The sequence below is a fragment of the Pristis pectinata genome, chromosome 33, assembly GCF_009764475.1.
Source record: "Pristis pectinata isolate sPriPec2 chromosome 33, sPriPec2.1.pri, whole genome shotgun sequence".
Classification (NCBI taxonomy): Eukaryota; Metazoa; Chordata; class Chondrichthyes; order Rhinopristiformes; family Pristidae; genus Pristis; species Pristis pectinata.
The window spans coordinates 3166171-3190730 of NC_067437.1; the positions used below are offsets into that span (position 1 = coordinate 3166171).

At 42.5% G+C, this 24560-nt stretch overlaps 1 protein-coding gene across 2 annotated transcripts in view; it reads right to left on the bottom strand.

The window, feature by feature from the left end:
- The window catches only part of pold1 (polymerase (DNA directed), delta 1, catalytic subunit), a 145968-nt gene that overhangs the window by 56438 nt on the left and 64970 nt on the right, over positions 1-24560 (bottom strand). For both annotated transcript variants that reach the window (XM_052043016.1, XM_052043015.1), the window contains exons 16-17: positions 24375-24488; positions 21865-22012 (exon numbers count right to left, since the gene is read on the bottom strand). In XM_052043016.1, coding sequence (XP_051898976.1) covers positions 21865-22012; positions 24375-24488 — 262 coding nt within the window. The remainder of the gene's footprint in view (positions 1-21864; positions 22013-24374; positions 24489-24560) is intronic.

Consider the following 24560-nt stretch of genomic DNA (forward strand, 5'->3'; position numbering starts at 1 on the left):
TCTCCTCTGTACATCTGTAGAAATTTGCAAGAGTCTTTGGTGATGTACCAAATCTCCTCAAACTCCTAACAAAGTAGAATAAGAGGATAAGGCAAATGAATGTGTGGCCAAAGAGCTGGTGCAGGTGGGAGGGCTTCAGCTACTTGGACCATTGGGATCTCTTCTGGGGAAGAAGTGACTTGTACAAGAGAACAGGTTGCATTTGGACTGGAGGGGCACCAATATCCTCGTGGGGAGGTTTGCTCAAGCTACTCAGGAGTTAAACTAGTCTGACAGGGTGGGGGGCCCATAATACTGCATCAGATGAGAAAGTTGAAGCAAATATAGAGGTTAAAGCAAGTCTAGTTAGGCAGGCAAGGCAGGGGCAGGACAGGGAATGTAGAAAGTCTGCTCAGCTGAACTGCATTTACTATAACGCAAGGAGCCATACAGACAAGGCAGATGAACTGAAGAGCATGGATTGGCACATGGGATTGTGATATTATAGCTGTTACAGAAACATGATTGAGGGATGGACAAGACTGGCAGCTCAATGTTCTAGTGTTCAGATGCTTCCAGTATGACAGAGGTGGAGGCAAAAGAGGGGGAATGTTGCACTATTGATTAGGGAGAACATCATGGCAGTAGTTAGAGAGGACAGCCTGCAGGAACATCCAGTGACGCCACATGGATAGAACTTAGAAATAAAAAAGGCATGTTCAGGGCCAGTGTATTAGAGTGAAGAGCAAGACTGGCAAGATTAGGGACTGGTTAAGAAAAAGGAGGCATACATCAGGCATAGGCAGCTGGGATCAAGCAAGTCCCTTGAGGACTACAAGGGATGTAGGAATACACATAAGGAAGAAAGTTAGGAGGGCAAAAAAAAGGGACCATGCAATCCCATAAATGTCAGGTTTTGTTTTCCAGGAATGCTGCTAGTGCCACCAGGTTGAATCTTTTCTAAAACAAATTAAAGCCACCTAAATGTCTCTCTCTCAAATATTCCAATGCTGTGTTTTCTTGAGTGAAGAGCACAAAGATGAGAAGTGAACATGAGACTGGTATTAGACTAGGTGGTTCAGGTGGAAAATAACCACAGACAACATCCTGATGGTCCAAACAACCTGGGTTTATGCCAAACCATTAAAGACCATCTGCCAAGCCTATTCAAGGAATGTCAGTGCAACAGGATCATACTTTAGCTTCACACCAAAACTGCAGGAGAGTAGGCAAACAAATGTAGCATGGAGTACAGTTCAACACGAAAGCAAAGGGTTGAGAAAGCTTTACTCTGCTTCTGATCTATGCCACATCAAACAAATGTGCGTGTAAGCTTCAAAAGTGTTGTGTTCCACAAAAACCCCTAAACCTGAGCACAACTGTAAGAAATGAAATACAAATGCAGCAAGAACTAAACCAAAAAAGAACAATGCTAGAGGTTAGCAAAGACCATGGTATCAAGCTACGCGTATCATGGTGCTACTGAACTGAGCTTAAGTGTACTCCAACATACTCAATAGGCTGGACTGAGGTGTAGTATTAAGTTTTAGGGAACACAGGCATCAAGTTATCTGGTCTAACAGTAGGAGCAGCAGATTCATTTTATGCTACCAGCGCTGTATCCATAACTTCTGCAATGTGTGTGACAAACAAGGATCCTGGTATTTGTCAGTGCTAGGCTTGAAATTAATAATTGGCTTTGTAAAGCAACCACTGATGTAGATAAACCACTTCCTAATACTGCTGTGGCCTGGTAATGACCTTTACAAATCACCTACTGATCCCTGGGATGAGAGTTTAAAGGTTAAATTCAAGATGACGTGTTCCAGCCAGTCCTTGTTCTTCACACATGATCACACAAAAAAAAATATTGTTGTTACACACACAAAATGCTGGAGGAACTCAGCAGGTCAGGCAGCATCTATGAAGGGAAATGAACAGTTGACGTTTCAGACCAAAGCCCTTCATCAGGAAATATCGTCACCAGTTTGCTATGGTTAGGAGTTGGCTGCACAGAAAATGGCTGTGACATTAGAACAGTGACAACACTGTCATGTAGGGTCCTAAGGGTGTAAATGGAAGTTTCCTTCTCATCCAGGCAAGATACTTCTAACATACTTCTGACTTGTACCTTGCTTGAAGAGTCAGGAGTGAGCCATTTACTACAGAACATATAGGGTCTGACCTCCTGTCGTGGCCACAGTATGTGTGTGGCTGGTCCGATCAACGATGACACCTGTGAAGTTATCACGGATGTTTTGGTTACAATTGTGCTATCGAAAGCAAAATTTAGATGCATTCTCCAGTGTACTGAAAATGTCTCGTGTCACCGATAGTTAGCCCTCCAACATGCCGGTGGCAGCATGCATCTTATGTTCAAACTCCCTTCCAGTACACCCGTTCTGAAATTGTGCGAGGAAACAGGCATTCAGAAAACAGCTCGACTCTTATTCCTGATGCAGAAGCTGAACCATAGCAAGCAAAGTGAAGTGTCACAAGCAAAGTAAAGTGTCTATAGAACAAGTTATGACAGCTGCCAGGACATGGGCATTAACTGACAGAACATGGAACAGTACAGAACAGGTAAAGGTCCCTTTGACCCACCATGTCTGTGCTGAATACGATGCCAACTTAAACAAAATCTCTTCTGTCTTTTACGTGATCCACATCCCTCCATTCCCTGCATATTCACGCGTCTACCTAACAGCCTCTTAAACATCTCTATCGTATCTGCTTCTGCCGCTACCCCTGGCAGCCCGTTCCAGGCACCCACCACTCTGTGTAAAACAAAAAGTGCCTCACACATCTCCTTTAATCTCCTCCCCAACCGCCCCCCCCACCACCCTCCCCCCCTTAAATGCAAGTCTCTAATATCAATATGGTTATTACTGGATGGTTCCAGACCTGCTCAACTTTGAAGCAGTGAAATACCCGTGGTTCCTGATTACCTTGCAAAACCTGTGGCCTTGAGTTAATATGCGGGCAGTCAGTAGCATCATCGAGAAGCCTGCAATTCAAATTCCTGTCCCCATTCTGCCTATAGTCCTTTGTATAAAGAGATGAAGAATTTGGCTCTCCTTGAAAATAAAACATTTTTAAGACCATGAGACATCAGAGCAGAAGTAGACCATTTGCCTCCTCCTTCTGGGAGTTCGCTCTGACAGCACAGAAGTCTTCCTTATCGTGTTGTAGATTAAGAATAACTAAAGCCCCTACACGTGTCAGCACCAAGTTTGGGATAAAGATTAAGCATACCTTCTACCATAGCACTCCCTTAATCTTTCAAATATCAAGCACCAGCACATCTATAAAACCAAAACATTATAATTAATACAGGAGTGGGAATTACTGGATTGCCTTACAGGTGGATGGCATGGACTCGATGGGATAAATGGTTCATTCTGCATTGTTACAATTCCATTATTCTATTATGCTGCTGGATTTAAGGATTGGAAAACAGTTAGATTTTCAGGCTGCTCATTGCTGTTCGGTCACCTCTGCTAATGAGTGTGCCAGGTACAGATTAGCTGAAAAGATGCTCATGACTGATAATTGCTCTTTAAAGTTCACTGAAAGAGCTCTGACAGGGGAGAAAGAAAGGAAAATCAGCTAGGTTTCCTGCTCCCAATGATTGTACAGACCACTTCCTGGGGAGGATGCACATGTAATGCCAGGTGACAAAAGGATCTTTCTGGGCAATGATGTTCTCCATGGTCTAACACTATTCAAACACACTATTTGGACATGGATGTAAAGAATAGCCATTTAGGCAAAGCACAAGAGGGCTGCTGGCAGATGTGGAAACGCACCCACTGAGTCAGGTGGACACAGGAGAAAACAATGGAAGAAAAAATGACTTCAACTGAAATTCAAACCAATTTTGCAATCCATTTTGCAATGGAGCAACAGAACTAAGTCCAACTGTACAGTACAAATACCAGCGGACGTATCAGGCAGGAAGCAAGGCTTTACCACAGGAAAGCTGGAAACTGTCCGTTTCCGGAGGGCTGTTTGCATTAAAACTAAATAACACAGATAGACACCAGCCAACAATTGCTGCAGCACCCCTACCACAAACCAGCCCTCCCCCACCCAACCATCAACAGCAAGGGGCTTACAACACAGCCTCATTAATCCACTCCAAATTGCATAATTTTTTTTTGTAACTTGGCTTACATCAACCATCTCTTTCCCAACGATCAAGCTGCAAAGCTTTGCGGTTAAAGGGTTTGTTAGACCATCGGTGATCTATTTACCAAGCAACCTGCTCAAGATCAGGGGTTGTCTCCATCTGGCAGTAAGTGGTGGCTCTTGGAGACATGCAAAAGATGCAACACAATATGCTTAAAAGCTTAGAATATTTTGTAGGGGTGAAAAAATACAATAGTGTTCCACAGGAAAAGCAAGTTTAAAAAAAATAAAATGGAAATAAAGAGACTGTATAACAGCACGAGAGATACAATAGTCCACCATGCCATACAACAAGAAGCCAGGGGAGTATAAACAAAAGCAGACTAGCAGTGTCAGATTTGGTTCAGTTAGTAGCAATCTTGCCGAGATAGACTAAGGGTTCAAGTCCCACGCCACACTCTTAACACTATCTTGGTACACATGACAATAATAATAACCCAAACCACTATATGACAAAATACAAGTGCAGTAAGAAAGTGCTGCACCATCTTCCAGTTGAACCAAAGCCCTACCAGTTTATTCGGTGGGCACACAAGAGCCTGTGGTGCTATTTCAATGATAATTAAGGGAATTATCCCTAGTGTCCTGACCAATATTAATCTCATCAGCAACATCACAACAAATGATTTGGTTGTTACCACAATGCTGAAAATAGAAGCTTCACTTGCATAAGTGGCTTCTTCATTATGTGACCAGTCTTCAAAAAAAAATTATTGGCTGCAAAACATGTTGGGAGGCTCTGGAAGGGATACAAGAGACATCCGATAAATGGATATACAATGAAGATAAGGAACAGGAAAAAGAAATTCTAGTCTAGAATGACAACATAGTGAAAGATTGGAAGGTGAAGTGTTGTCACCTCAAAAGCCAAAAGACAGAGTACAAGTTCCACTTCAGGACCTAACGTGAGATGACATTTCAGTGCATTGGTGAAGATTAAGTAGCATGGAATTTGTGGTTCTTTCCTGTACATAAACCGGCCACATCTGGCAACATAGAGTCACTAATTTTTGTTGGTAATATACTGGTCATACAGAGTTTTGGTATAAACTAGAGGGGCAAGGCACATAACTGGTTCCAGCACACTTAAACCAACTGGCTTCATAAAGCCATGGCCTCCCCTTTAATAAACTTGACACCTTTGCCGCCAAACTTCCCTTAATGCAGGTGTATGGCAATGTTAATGAACCTACCTTCTGACATCTTATAAAATCCTTATAATTTCTCACTTCAGGAAGGAATAGGTCTACTTAATAGTATCAAACAGTCATGGCTGTGTTGCTGCCACTTCAGGTTATAGGTTCTGCTTCAATAATATAAATGCCACATCCAGGTTGATATACCAGTGCATACTGAAGAAATGTTGCACTGTTGAAAGGTATTTTTTGATTAAGATATTACAATGAGGCTATCTATACTTAAAACTCCCAGAGCTATTCAGATCAAGGGATAGGAATTCTCCACTGTGCTCTGGCTACTGCTTCTCCCTTGACCAAAATCGAATTACATGAAAACTGAAAAATTCCACGTCTTAAATTACAATAGCGACTGCCCTCTCAGAAGTAGTTTATTGGCTGTAGAGCATTTTGGGGACATCTTGAAGTGGAAAAATCTTTTACAAATATATATTATTTCTTTACACAGTGCAGAAATTAGTTCCATCTTAGTATGAATTTTGCAATACTAAGTGTAACACAAGAAAATAAGCAGTAGGCCACCAGACCCATCTAGCCTGCTCTGCCATTCAATACGATCGTGGCTGATCTATGCTGGCCCTAACTCCTCTGTGCCTGTTTCTCCATAACCCTTAATTCCTCGATCATTCAAATATATATTTATCTCCACCTCAAATAAATAAACAAACAAACAAATAAATAGGATTTTATGGGCTCCACCACCCTTGGGAGCAGAGAATTCCCAAAGATTCATTACCCTTAAAGAAATTTCTATACGCCTCAGTTTTAAATGACTGGCCCCTTATTTTGTAGTTATGTCCCCGTTTGTGACTGTCCCACTAGTGTCCCATAACTATAATTTGAAATAAACAACAACTTCAGGATAATGGAGTGCAAAGTCAAAGAAGTAAATCCTAAACCACTCAGCAGTTAGGTCACAGATCAATTGCGCTCAGTTAACAATGTCTTACTTTAGGAAGATGCCATTGAGGCAGTTCAGAAAGAATTACCGAAATGATTCCCAGGAAGAGAGGCCTTAGTTACAAGGGGGTTTAAGAATGTTGTGAATAAAAAGTTGATCAAAATTCTGATTGTGTACGGAAGAAAAGATATTTCTAATAAGTTGACATGACTCAAATCAAGGACATGAAGTTATTTCAGAAAGAATACATTTTCTGCGCATAGGGATAATAGAAACACTGGTCGAAAATGATAAATAGGAAAGTGGGGCATGGGACTAAATGGTCAGAGATAGCAGGTGCAATGAAGTTTCACAATGTCAATGATAGTGCATTGATCATACTTGGGACTATGGCCCAGCAATGACACAGGGAAGTGGTATGTTTGATCTCCACCAAATTTTGGTCATGTAACTGGGTGGCACTAGCCTTCCCTCCCTGCTCAAGCAGGATAGTGGGAAGGGAAACGAGAAAGTCCTTCGAGGTAGGAAGCAACACCTTCTTAGCAGCCAATACAGGCTAGCACTAGTCAATACCAATGTTCAAACGACCTATCTACCCATAAGGCCCCAACAGTTTGTCCACAAGGCAGGGTCCAGAGGACAGAAATAAGCAGACAACACTTTCAAAAGGAATTGACCAGCTTCAGCACACAAAATTCCTTGATTCTAACTAACATTATGTAGTTAAGACTTACACAAGAACATTCTAAATCTCCGAACAGCAGGATTAATTTTTGGAACAACCTGCTGTGATTTTCCACTCTCCACATTTAGAAACAACAAGAAATTATTTTTCATTGTTTCTCCTCACAACAGGCAGGTTCTTTTCATAAACCCTTTTCTTGTTTAAGTTCTAGATGAAAGGCATGGAAGGCTAAACTACCCCAAATAGGGAATGACTTCTGCAAAGTGCAATGAGAAATGAATTACAGCATTCCTCAATATAAATCTAGCTCTTTGATAACTCAGCTGATTGAGGCAGTGAACAGCTGAGTCTTAAAAAGGAAAGTCCCAGGCCCAATTGCCTGTCTCTGCTAGACTAACTAACTTGAGTCAGGAAGGTAAATCAGAAATTGCAAGCCAGTACACATCAGCTAGGAAAAAGGTAGGAGGACCATGTGCAATGGTGAAGTGATTCTTGATAAGAATCTTGTGATCCTTTTTGAAGTCTTGCTCCAGATTTCAGGGCAGATAAAAATAAATCAGGCTCAGATCACCATGAAAAGACAGGCAGCCTGTGCTACTTGCAATATAAACCATCCACCACAACAAAAGGGGATCTAGAGAGGCAAAATTTAAACTTCAGTAAACTTGAAAATCTTTCTAGAAAAAAAAGCCAAAAAATAAGAAATGAAAGTGTGTGAATTTACGCCTTTATGATTGTGAAATGTGATTTATGAAAATACCCTGACTCTGCAGAAAGGAGTCTCAATATCAGTTGAGCTACAGTGGTTCAAGGTTGTGCATCTGTAAAAGTATTCTCCCTCCACAGATGTTCCCTGATCTGCTGAATATTTTCACCATTCCCTTTTATTTCAGATTCCCAGGTACTGTTATTTTCAGCATTTCTCAGTTCCAAGATGATTGTTTTTCCCTCTCTCTCTCTGGACTGAATTATACAAGTTACAGGGAGAAGTTCGATAGGCTGGGCCTTTACTCCTTGCAGCGTAAGAGACTGAGGTATGATCTCAGAGGTGGATAAAAATCATGAGGGGCGTAAATAAGGTGAGCGGTCTTTTTTCCAGGGTTGAGGACATAGTTTTAAGATTAGAGATGAAAGGTTTAATAAGAACCTGAGGGGCAACTTTTTTTTAAAAACACACAACAGGTGGTAGACATATGGAACCAGTTGCCAGAGGAAGTGGGTGAGGCAGGTACGTTAGATACATTTTAGTATGTGGACAGGTATATGGATGACAAGAGTTTAGAGGGATATGGGCCAAGTGCTGGGATACGGGATTAGCTTGAATATACATCTTGGTCAGCATGGACCCAAAATTTTCCCTGCTGTAACATTCTATTCCCCTCATTCATATGCCTCTTTTTACATTCATCCAAATTTAACTGTTCCGGATAAAGAAGAGTCACGACCCAAAATGTCAACTTTCCATTTCCCTCCACAGACGCTGTCTGATCTGCTGAGTTCTTCCAGCAGTATTATTTTCAGCTCCCTTTCCAGGCTCACTCCAAAAGCAAATGGGTCAGCTTGAAATCCTGCCCCACCCTATAACAGACATTCCCTTGTTCACTTCAACCTCCAACTCTCTGCAACTTGAAACACACTTGTTTTCTCGAGCAACACACACAAAACGCTGGAGGAACTCAGCAGGTCAGGCAGCATCTACGGAGGGAAATGAACAGTCGACGTTTCATGCCAAGACCCTTCATCAGGACTGGAAAGAAGAGGGCAGAAGCCAGAATAAAAGGGTGGGGGAAAACAGGGAGGAGCACGAGCTGGCAGGTGATAGGTGAATCCGGGGTGGGGGGGAAGATAGTGGGAAGGATGCGAAAAGCTGGGAGGTGATAGGTGGAAGAGGCAAAGGGCTGAAGATGAAATCTGACAGAAGAGGACACCGGACCATGGAATAAAGGGAAGGAGGCAGGGAACCAGAGGGAGGAAGGTGTGGGTGAAGGTATTATTGGTATTGGTTTATTATTGTCACTTGTACCGAGGTACAGTGAAAAACTTGTCTTACAAACCGATCGTACAGGTCAATTCATTACACAGTGCAGTTACATTGAGTCAGTACTGAGTGCATTGATGTAGTACAGGTAAAAACAATAACAGTACAGAGTGAAGTGTCACAGCTACAGAGAAAGTGCAGTGCAATAAGGTGCGAGGTCACAACGAGGTAGATTGTGAGGTCAAAGTCCATCTCATTGTATAAGGGAACCGTTCAATAGTCTTATCACAGTGGGGTAGAAGCTGTCCTTAAGTCTGATGGTATGTGCCTTCAGGCTCCTGTATCTTCTACCCGATGGAAGAGGAGAGTTGAAGGGCAGGTAGTGAGGGTGGGGAAGGGGAAAGAGAAGAGGAAGAAGCCAGAGGGATAAGGGAAAACCAAAAGGTGGGGGGAATGGTTACTGGAAGTTAGAGAAATCGATGCTGATGCCGTCATGTTGGAGACTACCAAGACAGAATATATGGTGTCGTTCATCTAATCTGCACTTAGCCTTAACTTGGCAGTAGGGGAGGCCGTGGACAGACATGAGAGTGTGGAAATGGGAAGTGGAATGAAAATGGCTGGCCACCAGGATATCCTGGTGCTCCACGAAGCCAACTCCCAACCTGCATCAGGTCTCACCGATGTAGAAAAGACAACACCGGGAGCACTGGATGCAATAAATGACACTGGCAGATTCATGAGCAAAGTGCTGCCTCACCTGGAAGGACTGTTTCGGGCCCCGAATGGTGCGGAAGGAGGTGGTGTAGGGGCAGGTGTAACACTTAGCGTGGTTGCAGGGATAAGTGCCTGGAGGGGGATTGGTAGGGAGAGACGAGCAGACAAGGGAGTTGAGGAGAGAGTGATCCCTGTGGAAAGCGTAGAGGGGAGAGGAGGGGAAGATGTGCCTGGTAGTAGGATCCTGTTGGAGATGGCAGAAGTTGCAGAGAATGATATGTTGGATACGGAAGCTCGTGGGATGGTAGGTGAGGACAAGGGGAACCCTATCCCTATTATGTTGGGAGCATGGGTGAGGGCAGACATGCAGGAAATGGAAGAGATGCAGTTAAGAGCTGCATTGATAGCAGTGGAGGGGAAACCTTTTTTCCTGAAAAAAAAGGACATCTCTGATGTCCTAGAACAGAAAGCCTCATCATGAGGACAGATGCAGTGGAGACAGAAGACTTGTTTTCTCACATGGAGACACAGAGACAACAGAGGAATCTGGAACAACACAAGAGATGCTGGAGGAACTCAGCGGGTCAGGCAGCATCTTTGGAGGGAAATGGACAGTCGGCATTTTGGGTTGAGACCCTTCATTTGGGCTGAGAGATAGCCAATACAGAAACATGGAGGGAAGGGGTTGAGCAAGAGCTGGCAGGAGACAGGTGGATCCAGGTGAGGGGGTGGGGGGGGGATTGATAGGCAGATGGGGGAGGAAAAAGTGATAATGGTGCCAGATGCTGGGAGGTGATAGGTGGAAGTGACAACAGGCTGAAAATGATGAAAGGTGGAGCATGGAATAAAGGGAGGGAGGTGGGATGGGGAACCAGTGGGAGGAGTGAGTGATAGGCAGATGGAGAAGATGGGGGAGGAGAAAAGAAGTGATGGGGGCCAGGCAAATGAGGGGGGAGGGAGGGAGGGAGGGAAAGGGGACAGAGGGGAAGCAATTACCAGGAGTTAGAGAATTACACTTTCACTTTTTTATTTTTTCTTACTTCTGATGAACAGTTGATGGTCTAAACCATCAACTCCGTTTCACTCTCCACAGATGCAGCTGCTGAGCAGCCCCAGAATTTTCTGTTTTTATTTCACAATTAGAATATCCAGCGTCTGTGAAAATGCATCCAGTTCTTAAAATGCCCTATTACCACCAATACCACAGATTTTTATCTCCCACAATAGTTTGTAAGATACCTTATCAAAAATATTCTGAAAGTCGAAGTTGAACTTCATACCAACCTAGTAACATCTCCTGTAAAACTTAAACGTGACTTCTCTTAAAACCTGCATTGAGCTATTCTGATCAACAAATCGTCTGCCCTGTTGATCGCAAAGAATATCTCTTGAGGTCTCCTCTAGAACTTGTCCCTTGATAATTCAAAATTGTACTGTTTGGTGAGATTATAAAAATAAATACAAGTTACTTTGTCATTTACTATAACTGTGTCAATGATGGAGGTCAGTCTCATAGCTAAGCACCATCTACAGGAGTAGACTTCGTAATTATACAAGGATGTGTAATGATCCGGGAGCCACATATCAACGCTAGTGACATTACTCAGTCAAAGTTGCTTAAAATTCCAGTTAAACGTAGGAACAAGGAGAGACGTGTACTTTGGCACAGCCACCCTTTAATACTGCTTCTTTACAGTATCTGATTCAAATTCAAGTTACTTTATTGTCATTCACCCATATGCTATAAAAACACACGGAGGAACAAAATGCCGTTTCCCCCAGACTCACACAGAGGACATACATAAAACAGAAGACGTACAATAAACGCAGACAAAAAAAATTGTGCAAGTACAAATAGCGCAAGACAGTTTTTACAGAATACAAATTTAGTGCGGAGTTAGTGCAAAACCGAGTTGGACAAAGAAGATACAGAACTGTGTTGTACTAATTGTATAAACATGTTCAGCAGCAGCCGAAGTTCTTATACGTCATTGTGCAAACCAAGGCTTTTGACACGGCATTTGTCTGAAACTGTCTCCAGGGTATTCAGGAGCCTGACAGCCTGGGGGATAAAACTGTTGTACAGTCTAGTAGTTCTGGCCCGGATGCTCCGATACCGCTTGCCAGACGGCAGTGGGACAAATAGGTCGTGGGAGGGATGAGAAGGGTCATCTACGATTCTGCAGACCTTGCGTGTGCATCATGAGTTGTAGATATCCAGGACAGAGGGAAGAAGTACTCCAATGACCTTTCCTGCTGTACTCAATGCTTGGCAAGGACCGACAGCAGATCACCCATCCCAAAACACAAGAAAATAGTGAACAGGAGCAAGTCATCAGGCCCTTTGAGCCTGCTGCACCATTTAACACAATCATGGCTGATCTATGCTCGTCTCAACTCCTCTTCTGTGCCATTTCTCCCAACTCCTTGATCTACCAAATATTTAGCCACCTCCACTTTAAATACTTGTAATGATCCAACTTCCACCATCTGCTGGGGCAGAAAATTCAAGGGATTCACTGCCCTCTGAGAAGTTTCTATGTACCTCTGTTTTAAATGACCGGCCCTTTATCTTGTAGCTTTGTCCCCTTGTTGAAGACTCTCCTACTAGTAAAAACATTCCACCCACAACCCTGTCAAACCCCCTTTGGATCTTGTGCTTAAATAAGGTCACCATTTTTCTAAACTCCAAGGAATACAGGCCCAAGTTATTTGATCTCTCTTGGTAGGACAACACTCCCAATGCAGGAATTAGCCCAGTAAATCTCCTCTGTACTGTCTCCAATGTTACTACAGCTGAAAGCATGTACTGCCAGGCTCAAGGATAACTTTTATCCCGCTGTTATAAGACTATTGAATGGTTCCCTAGTATGATAAGATGGACTCTTGACCTCTCAATCTACCTCATTGACCTTGCACCTTATTGTCTACCTGCACTGCACTCTCTCTGTAACTATAGCACTTTATTCTGTGTTCTGTTATTGTTTTACCTTGTACTACCTCAAGGCACTGTTATAATGAAATCTGTATGATAGGTACGGTATGCAAGACAAGATTTTCACTGTACCTCAGTAAAAGTGACAATAATAAACCAATTCCAGCAGTTCCTGGGTTACAAAATGGTTCCATTCGAGAACTGTTGTAGCAGAAATGTTTCATTAGTTAGAACTGAACAAGTATGTGGGAGAGGATCATAGAAACAGCTGTGATGGGAGAACGAGCAGGCGCAGGAAGTGCGACTGCCACCCGTCCTCACCGACTCAGTAAGTGAGCGAGTCAACAAATCCATCCCCATACAGACCTCCAAACAGTCAGCACAGCAGCTCAAACCACTAATTCCCACTGAAAATATCACCTCCATCTCAGCAGCATTCAGCTGCATGGTCAGACCCCGACCACAATGGCCAACTCCAAATCACTCGATTCGCCTCACACTCACTCATGAAGCTCTGCTATAAAGTTAGGGAAGCTTAACTCTTTTCAAAAATCAAAAAATTCATCGGAAAATTTTTGTCAAGTCAAAATTCATAGTCAACTTGTTCATATGTATAGGTGTTCATAAATTGGACTTTCATAACCTGGGGAGGGCCTGTGTACTTTGTTTTATATACAAGGTATGGGGACAAAACCGTAAACAGAATTCCAGGTGAGGCTTCACCAACACCTGTACAATTGCAACAAAACCTTAGTTTTAAACTCCAACCACTTTGCAACAAAGGCCAAAATGCCATTGGCCCTCTTCGTAGAGTTATACAGCACAGAAGCAGGCCCTTCAGCCCAACTGGTCCATGCTGACCAAGATGCCTCATCCAAGCTAGTCCCATTTGCCCACGTTTGGTCTATAACCTTCCAAACCTTTCCAATCCATGTACCTGTCCAACTGTCTTTTAAAAGTTGGTATTGTACCTGCCTCAACCACTTCTGCTGGCAGCTCATTCCATATACATACCACCCTTTATATTAAAAAAAAAGGGGCCCCTGAAATTCCTATTAACTTATGCCCTCTAGTTCTTGATTCCCCCAACCCTGAGAAAAAGACTGAGTACATTCATACTATCTATGCCCCTCATGATTTTTATACACCTCTATAAATCACCTCTTAGTCTCCTACACTCCAAGGAATAAGTCCTAGCTTACCTAACCTCTCCATAATCCAATTGCTCAGAGCCTGGCAACATTCTTGTAAATCTTTTCTGCACTCTTTCCAGTTTACTAACATCTTTCCTATAGCAGGGTGACTGACAATGAACCCAATACTCCAAGTGCAACCTCACCAGCGTCCTGTACAACCACACCATGACCTAACAACTTTTATTCTCAATGCCCTGACTTATGAAGTCAGTGAGCCAAAAGCCTTCTTCACCACCCTGTCTACCTGTGACTCCATTTCCAGGGAACCATGTAGCTGTACTCCAAGGTCCCCGTTCTGCAACTCCCCAGGGCCTACCATTCACTGTGAAAGTCCTACTTGGATTTGACTTTCCAAAGTGAAACACCCCTCACTTATCCAATTATCCAAGATCCCCCTGTAATTTTTAATAATCTTCTTCATTGTCCACTATACCATCTACTTTAGTGTCATCTGCAAAACTTACTAACCATGCCTTGTACATTCTTATCCAAGTCATTGATCTAACTACTTGTTGGACCCACTTGCTAGCTTTCTGTGATTCATGCACTAGAACACCTGGATCCCGCTGAACTTCACTCACTTGTAGTCTCTCTCTCCATTGAGATGATCTGCCTTTTAAGTTCTGTTACCAAAGCGCCTGACCTCACACTTCCCCACATTAAACTCCCATTTGCCAGTCTTTTGCCCACTCAATCTATATCTCGTGCAAAATCCTTATCACAACATGCCCCTCCACCCATTTTTGCATCATTGGCAAATCTGGAAACCTTGTATATTGTTCCTTCCTCCAGGTCATTAATGTAAACAGTGAATTGGAGACCAAGAACTGATCCCTGTGGAAATCCATTAGTTAGCTCATATGGATGAAAAGGAACCCAATTTACAACTTCAAGTCATGTTAGATGGTTAAAGTTAAGATAATTTAGATACTACTGTTGGGGGGGGGGGGGGGTTAATTTTAATATAAACCTCCCTTTTGTGTCCCAAAGTATTAAAAAGTTAAATTGGGGATGATGTACAATTTTATCTTTTTCGTGCAGCGCAATAACTCAGCTGACCTCGAAGATAAGTCCACTGGTAAAAGAATCAATAATGACACCAACCTTTCAACCCCTCGATCCGAGGCAAGCAAACGAAAAGCCAGGATTGGCCATGCATCCAAAGAGGAATTTGGGATTGGTGAGAAATTTCTAAGGACTTGTACAAGAAAACCAGATCTGGCCAATTTCTCTGATAAACTCATTTAAGACCCTTTGGGCAAGATTTGGCTAGTCTACTTCACTAGCAAAAGTTCCAGATATTTGCTGCTTTTCAAAACACCCATTCAAGTGGGAGTCTAACCTGACTGTATAATCGAGTTAGGTACTTAACTGAACAAATGGTAGCAAAGAGCTGCATTTCATTCAACGTGGCGATGATTCATCACTGAAGAGTTAAATTCTTGAGTTGTGACATTCAAGCGTTGCGATGTTTCAACAGTTCCTAGCCCACAGATCGACAAGAATCTTATAGCAAAGTAAACCACAGCCATGTGGTAAGTTATGCTAACCTCATGCTGAAGAGGATACCCTGCATTTGTGCCTGTATTTCATACCTATTGCAGCCACACCTTTAGTGGTTAGTTTAAATATATAAGTACAGATTTTTTCTGTACTGTTTTTGCCTCTATTTACATTAAAAAATTACTAGATTTCCAGATATTATGAAGAACATAATGTAAACAAAATCACTTGTGCTTGTCATGGTTATCCTGTGCAAAGATGAAAATCAATTGATTTTTCAGCTCAGAGCGAGCTTGTCACTTATCAGAATCTTGCAGTGAGATATTTATAAAAAAATCTCTTGCACAATTTACAATGTTCTGATAACATTGTCCATTATCCTTTTGCAGGACTCTGCACAGTACAATAGCTGGTGCCTGGACTGCTGCGACATTATTAGTCCAAGATGGAAAATGTCCACCTACAGCAAACAAGAATGGAGAGCTAAAACTAAGGTGGTAGAAATTTGACATAGCATTTCTACATATAATTGGAGCCCCCTCCTTCCATCCTAGCTCCCGACCCAAGCCCAACAAGACCAGACTACATTTTGGAATACATATCCCATTGAAACAGTTGGGTTGGCTCCTATTTGGCTTGGTGTCACGCAGCTGTGTTAGACACTTGGCCAGCAAGGGGATGAGGGACTTGATCCAAGATGAGGGTGATTTGTAGGCAAAAGTTACTTAAATATTACAATGCAGGTGGCCATTTGGCCCATTAAGTTCACGTTAGCTCCCAAACAGATCAATGCATTCATCCTCTATTTCCTTATAGAAATGCAACTTGGTCTCTGCCATTGATTCCCACCTTTATTCTTTTGCCACTTACCCACACCAAGGTATAATCTACAGTTGCTACTTACCCTACAGTATGTCATCTGGGCATGGGAGGAAACCCATAAAGTCATCAAGACAGCTTGCAAACTCCACAAAGACAAGCACCCAAGGTCAGGATTGAACCCGTGTCCATGAAACTGGAATGAAGCAGCATTAACTGTCCTGTGACCCTGTTGTAAGGTAGTCCTGCTGCCATGATCAGATGGTGACATCTGCCCATGGGAGTTGGGCAAGGGACTTTACCGCACAGGGAGGGCCTTCATTGTGCATGTACACCATCTGAATCAGTGTTACTGTCTGAGTGCTACTTCCTGCAAATGCTTCTGGATCAGGTATGGAAAACAAAAAGCTACAAGCTCCCAGGCTCAGGTTGCTTGTGATTAGGTCAAGTTTTAATCCTATACCCAAGCACACCTCAATTCCTCCCCACAATAGCAAGGTAGGCAAAACATTGATTACCTCAATATTGAGCCAAGTAGAGTGCCGGTCATTCATCCATTAAACCTTTGCCAGATCCTTTCAAGAGTTCTATTTAGTCGCTGTCATCACTGGTTCTCCGTGTACCTTCAACTCCTTCCTTTCATATAATTATCCAATTACATTTTAAAAGTTACTTTCATTCCAATTTCACTTCTAGATCACATCACAGTAACTTGGAGGATTTTTTTCCTCTTCTTCTCACTCTTCCAGTTCCATTACAAATAATCTGATTGGTTTCTGGTCCAGAAACTGTGTCTTCCTCCCCACCTCCCCCATTCACACCTGTTAAATCTCAACCCAAACCTCTCTGCTCCCAAGAAAATCAATCACAGCTCCCTGGCCACCAAAACCAACCATATATTGGTCCCATCACCAAGAAAAGCCTATTTTCACCTCTAATGTCCTCCAACTCTGCCCTGCCTCCACACATCTGCTGGTCCCCACTGTTCTTCTCAAACTTTTTCTTTTTAAAAAATTTACATCTTGGTCCTCTGGTCCACTGTCCTAAAAGCAATGTTAAATTTGTTTGATTACAGGCCTGTAGAGTTTCAGCAACCTTTTACTTAAACATGTTATATAAATGCATTTACTTAATTCTTTCTTCATTTGACTGAAATTCCTTACTTCAGTACCATTTTAGTAATCATGGCCTTCTTTTGTTCTTGGATTGACATTGCTCCACCTGAGATTAGCGGACTATCTGAGACATGTTCAGAGGGTGAGCAAATTTGCCGCTGATATACAACATCTTATCCTGTTGAACAATTTAACCACAACCTCTTTGATGTCCCCCCCCAAAAAAAACTTAGCAACAGAGTCATCAGAAAACAACTGTCTTCTCCATATGTGCAAAAACAAATTTTAATGCTCATATACACAGCCAAAGAATCACAAAGATTAGAGTATGGAAGGAAGGCATTTGGCACAGAGTCCATGCCAATTCTATCCAAGAGTGATCCAACTCGTCCCACTCTTCCACCCACCTTCCATAGTTCTGCAAATAGCTTCAACTATTTATCCAGTTCCTTTTTGAATACCATGATCGAATCCACTTTACCACTCCCTCCAAAGTGTACTCCAGATTCAAACCACACTCTGTTTGAAAGTTTCCAAATGTTATGTTTGGTCCCTCAGCTGTTATGATTTTAAACAACTCCATTAGATCACCTCGCAAGCCCATACGCTTCCGGGGAGAAGCCCAACTTCTTCATTCTATTCACAGTCAGTGCTCCTTTGACTCATTCAAGTAAATCTCTTCTGCGCCCTCTATAAAGGCCTTAATATTTTTCCTGAAGTGCAGCATCCAGAATTGAATGCAATACTCCAGCTGTGGCCAAACCAACATTTTGTGAAGGTTCATTGTAACTTCTTTTTCCTTGCATTCTATACCTTCGTTTATAAAGCTCAGTATCCTCTCCAGCTTTATAACTACTTTCTCAACATGCCAATTCCAACAATTTAGTTACCCACAGATCTCTGCATTCTCAAACCCCTTTTAGCACAATGTTCTCTAATTGGTTTATTGTCACATGTATCGAGGCACAGTGAAAAACTTTGTTTTGCATGCCATCCATACAGATCATTTCATCACATCAGTACAGAGGTAGAAGGTAAAAGCAATAAAATTAATATATTTCTAACCTAAATCTAATATATATTGCCTCTCCTCATTCTTCCTACCAGAATGTAATATTTTACACTTCTCAGTATTAAATTTCACCTGCCTAGTGTCCAATCATTCCCACCAATTTAAATCCTCTATCCTTCTCACATTTTGGTGTTGTCTGCAGATTTGGAAACTGCACTATGTTTAAATCATTAATATATATTAAGAAAAACAGTGGTCCATATAACTAGCTCCTGGGGAACACCACTTTATGAATCAGAATCAGATTTATTGTCACTGACGTAGATGACGTGACATTTGTTTTTTTGTGGCAGCAGTACAGTGCAAATTACTATAAATTACGAAAATAAATAAATAATGCAAAAAAAGGAATAACGATAGTGTTCATGGACCCTTCAGAAATCTGATGGCGGAGGGGAAGAAGGTGTTTCTGAATCGTTGAGTGTGGGTCTTCAGGCTCCTGTACCTCCTCCCCAATGGTGGTAACGAGAAGAGGGCATGTCCCAGATGGTGAGGGTCCTTCGTGACAGATGCCACCTTCTTGAGGCACTGCCTCTTGAAGATGTCCTTGATGGTGGGGAGGGTCACACCTGTGATGGAGCCGGCTGAGTCTACAACCCTCTGCAGCCTCTTGTAATCCTCTGCAGCCTCTTGTAATCCTCTGCATTAGAGCCTCCATACCAGGCTGTGATGCAACCAGTCAGAAGGTTCTCCTTCTGATTTGACACACCAAATCTCCTCAAATTCCTAATGAAGTACAGCCACGAGCGTGTCTTCTTCGTGATTGCATCCATGTGTTGGGCCCAGGATAGATCCTCCGAGATGTTGACACCCAGGAACTTGAAGCTGCTCACCCTTTCCACCGCTGACCCCTCAATGAGGACTGATGTGTGTTCTCCCGACTTCCCCTTCCTGAAGTCCACAATCAGTTCTTTGGTCTTGCTAACACTGAGTACGAGGTTGTTGTTGCAACACCACTCAACCAGCTTATCTCAGTCCTGTACGCCTCCTCGTCGCCATCTGAGATTCTGCCAACAACAGTGGTGTCATTGGTGAATTTATAGATGGTGTTTGAGCTGTGCCCAGCCACGCAGTCATGAGCGTAGAGAGAGTAGAGCAGTGGGCTAAACACGCATCCTTGAGGTGTGCCTGTGTTGACTGTCAGTGAGAAGATGTTATTACCGATCCACATTGACTGTGGTCTCCCGCTACCTTCCAATCCAAGAGAAACCATTCAGTGCTCCTGATGCCTGCTAGCCTAATTTCTATCTATGCCACTACTGCCCCTTTAAATCCCATGGGTTTCAATCAAGACAACAGTCTGTAATGTGGCTTTTTGGAAGTTTACATTGACCAATCACAACAATCCTCTCCATTACATAGATAATATATTATAGCCATTTAAAAATCTTGGCATTCTATGATCTATATTCAGTGAGAAGCAGCTACCCAAGACATGAATGTTGCAAGATTGTTCGTATCACTGCTACAGTATCAATAAAGCAACTGCTTCCCTTTTTGCACTTTTAGATTTTACTCATCTGCCAAGAAGAAAAATTCCTGGAAGAAAACTACCATGATATTATTTTGGCTCTCTTTCACAATTACTTTATGTGCAATGTTGAAGTACAACATTTCCAGGCTTATTCCTCTTTCTTCTCCTGCTCCCTGATGCTGTACATCATTCAAGTCAAGAGAAAGAGACTGGAAAAATGGTTTCACAGTTCAGACAATGCTATTCCATGACCAAATGAGGTGAGGCTTTGCAAGGCTAGGCCTTTTATTGTTTACTGCCCCACATCAGCAGCTCTCCCTCCAATACCTCTGCAAGATTACAATTAAGAACTACTTGCCACAGGGAATCCTGGCTCAATCACCAGCCACTCCGCAGTATGAGATATATAACCCATTTCAGCATCAGCACTTCATTATTCCTTTCATCCACCCTCATGCCATCAGCAATGACGACATGATGTCCCAGTTTACCCCATCCTTACCAGGATGTGGCAGTTCATCTTTGAGGCAACCAAGTTACAAATGAGAGGATTGCGTCAACCAGTTCTTCACTGGAATCAGAAGGCTGGCAAGATGAGTTGTGTACAAAATCCCTTTTACGATGACCACTTTCGTGTGTGGCTGCATCAGGCTGTGTGTGGAATCAAAGTACATGGGCACCAAGTGTCACTACGTGCTGAGGTTCTACCTGTCCCCGGTGTTGCGAAGGATGGGCCTGGCCCCGTTGCCGCGCAACGTCCCAGTCAGCTGGACGTTGCCGCGCTACCTGTCCTTTGTGGAGAAGTTCTTCAAGAACCTTTGACCACAAGTCCCTCAGGCAGTGGTCAGCGTGGAACGTCCTGCAGACACTGCAGGAGAAGGACTCGATGGATACTGTGGGGTGGTTCTCTGAGCAGACTGTCCAGACCATCCAGACCATCTGGCAGAATGCCTCATCGCCAGAAGTCACCAACAAGCACCAAGACCTCACTTGGCTGGCAGCGAGAGGGGCCCTCCCAGTCAGATGCTTCCTGCACAGTCGGAACACCACTCCCAACACACATTGCCCCCAGGATAACTGCACTGCGGACGAAACTGTCATCCCACCTCTTTGCGGGCTGTGGGTTTGCGAAGGGGGTGTGGAGAAAGATACAAGGGTCCTTGTCACGGTTCATCCCGAGCAGCTGCGTAACAGAGGACTCTCTGATCTACGAATTGTTCCCAGGGACACACACAGAGACAGACATCAATTGCTGCTGGAAGATTATCAATTCGGTAAAAGACGCCCTTTGGTCTGCCTGAAACTTGGTCTCCCAGCACTGAGATGTCCATAGGGGAATACTGCTGACTGGCACAGTCCAGGCTGCAGGAGTACGTGCTGAGGGATGCACTAAAGCTCAGTGCAGCCAATGCAAGGGCTCAGTGGGGAAGGACCACAGTGTAGTGTTCTTCCACTACTGGACATGGAGGGGCTGGGTTGGGTGGGGAAGCCCCTTAAATATTGTAAATGTTGTATTGGTGTATCAACCCAGGGAGCCACATGTGGTAACAGTGCTAAGGATTTTATAAAGCAAGTTAACACTACTGAATGCATTGCCCATGAATGTAAAGCTTTTGCACTTTTTTTCTTGTACATTTTTTTTCTTATTTTGAATAAAGTTTATTTTGTATCGGAAAAAATGAGTTACGTACAAAATCCCTTTTCCGTAGTACTCTTTGGAAAACCAACTGCACTTTGATGTCAGTCCAACAGTCTTCCAACTCAAATCTTCCCGTATTTACCATAACTTGTCAAAATTAACTAAATTCAATGGCATAACTTGCTAGGGCAGATCCTTCCTGACTTACTGGTCCTGGTCTATAACTGTGTTACAAAAGTCTCAATTGAACAAAGGGTTCACTGATGAATTCTTACACCTGAATTAACTTGCAACTGTCTGGAACATTTCAAGTAAAACATGAAGACCAAGTCCTCTCTGAATCAAACAGCTTGTAGAAATAACATTGTGCCTGGTGTACAAGTTAAAACTACTCACCTTTGAAGTTTATTTTGCAAAGTCATAGAGACAAACTTGTGGAGGTAGTAGTAAATGCCAAAACTTACCTGTGATATTTCCAGGCAAGGTAGCTTGCCAACTTGTGCTCCAGTGAAACCATACACTGAATTTGCACTCACTTTCAGTGCTAGTTGGCGACCATCAAGCACCTTCTGTTTGAATGGGTCTGTCTCTTTCTTCAGTTCTGCCTTTGCCCTATGGAATGACAAGGTGGTGAAAAGACAGGTAAAAGCACAAAACTTTACTTTGATAGGACTAATGTCACAAAAAGCATACTGCACACCCTTTCTATTACAATGGCTTGCTTGAATCTAATCCCAGGTCAGAAAACTGAAAATGTCACTTATTAGAAGAATGATGTGAAGTGCACCCACAAGTCACGTCTCCAACACATTCAGCATTAATTGGGTACCTCACCCAAAGAGCCAGCAAGAGACATGGAAAATCAAAAGATCAAACCTTCCATAGGACAGTACAGCACAGGAACAGGACTAATTAGACACCTAACTAAACTAATCCCTTCTGCTTACACAATGCCCATACCCAACAGTCTCTTAAATGCCTTTATCAAATTTGCCTCCACTACCACTCCAGGCAGCACATTCCAGGCACTCACCACTCTCAATGTAAAATAAAACTTGCCCTGTACATCTCCTTTGAAGTTACCCCCCTCTCACCTGAAATGTACATCCTCTACTGTTAGACATTTCGACCCTGCGAAAAGGGTCAGGAAAAGGTAGAGGGTCGTTATTCCAAGATAAGGCATTTTAGAGGAAGATTTGTTCCACAGATTAACTTGAGAAAAATTGAGGCCAAATAATCAGTGAAAAAAATTTTCATTTCTATCACAACAACTACCCCACCCCCATCAGTACCAAGAATCACAGACTGTTTCACTTCCTTTTCCCTCCACCACCAATACGAGCCAAATTATGTTCAGTCATGACTTAAAATGGGCACCAATCCCCGAACAGCCATTGGTTATTTTACCACGCCAGTCTTAATAAGCAAGGATCTAACCATAAGTACACCAAAAAGTACTGATGATCTGTGTCACTGTCTTCGGCCTAGTTGCTTCCTTAAGAGTCTTAGTTGTTTCGTCAAACCAGAAGACCATCCATTCCAAACATACATTACCCTGACTGGTTAGGCAACACTCTTTGGAAAGGGAAGAGATGAGGAAGGATTTTTCAGGGAGGAGGGATAACATTATGGAAAGACAAGGTAAGCTGTGAATGTACACCCTACAGCACAGAAGTCTGAGAGAAGATTTGGTAGAAATGTTTAAGATGAGTTTTGCTTGAATAAATAAAGAGAAACTATTTCTAATGACTCGATAATCACAGAGTACAGATTTAATGTACAACGAATCTGTTACATAACAAGAATATTGTTAATACTTTGATTAGAATATTAGCCCCTCCAAAAAGGGAATAATAATATAAATAAAATCCAAGGGAGATTATGTTGATTTACTCCTACAGGCCGCAGAGTTGGCATTTTTATCAACTAGATAACAAGAAAGACGAGCATCACGGAGACTAAGTAAACAGTCTTGAGAATTTCTTTTATTGGACTCTAATTGCATTCCCCTGTATTTTTTCATAGCATTTTTTTTTCATTTGCAATACATTAATCTGACTACACACTAAAGCAACAAACCCTTACAACACAGGGGGAGGATGTCAAGCCCTTTATGCTTGTTTAAGAGGTAACAAATTAGCCTCACTCTTTGTCTCTTTCCTTTTAACCTTGCATTTTTTATCTTTCAGGCGAACCTCTTTCAGGCAAAGCTGACTCCCACCACACAAAACAAACAACAGACCATATGGCCTTTTACTTGCTCCACCAGTCAGGCTAATCTATCTCAATCCATTTCTCTAACACCCAAAAACCTATGTGTGGTAATGAATTCATAAGATTCAAACCCCTCTTAAAGGGAGTGCTCATTATAGTCCTAACTGGCCTAACTCTTATTCCGAGACTACGATCCCAAGTTCTGGACTTTACAGCCTGAGAAAACCAGGCTCTCAGAACCTTATCCAGACTTTTAAGATTATAGATTTCAATAAGATCTCCTCTCCATCTTATAGAGCATAGAATATAGGCCCACTCTACTCCATCTCTCTTCTTAAGAAATCCTCTTACCTCATAAATCAAATAGATGAACCCATATAAAAAAAACAGACATACAAGACTGCAGATGCTGGAATCTGGAGCAACAAACAATCTGCTGGAGGAACTCAGCAGGTCAGCAGTATCTGTAAAGGAACTGTTGATGTTTCAGGTCTGAAGCAGTTTCAAGCAGAGATGTTGACAATTCCTTTGCCCCCACAGATGCTGCTCGACCCACTGAGTTCCTCGAGCAGATTGTTTGTCGCATATAAAAACAACTCGCTTCAGCCTTCATTTGACAACCCTCCAAAATGAAGATTTCATCATGCTGACTGTGGGCAGATTCGACTACATTTCCTTCACTTATGATTCCAAGATGTCCATTTTTATGCATTACAAAAAGTTAGGTATTTTTTCATAAATCCAACCCTGTTGTACTCACTTTTTTCTTGCAGACAGAAGGTTTTCCAGTATTTCTGGAAGCAGACCCTTCCTCACTGATGCCTTGACAAAGTGATCCCCTGTTGGAGTCTTAATGAATTGGTCTGAAGAAAAACTTGAAGGGAGGGAAAAGTGGAAGAGGAGAAAGAAAAAAATCAGAACACATTCAAAGAAATCTTCCATTAAA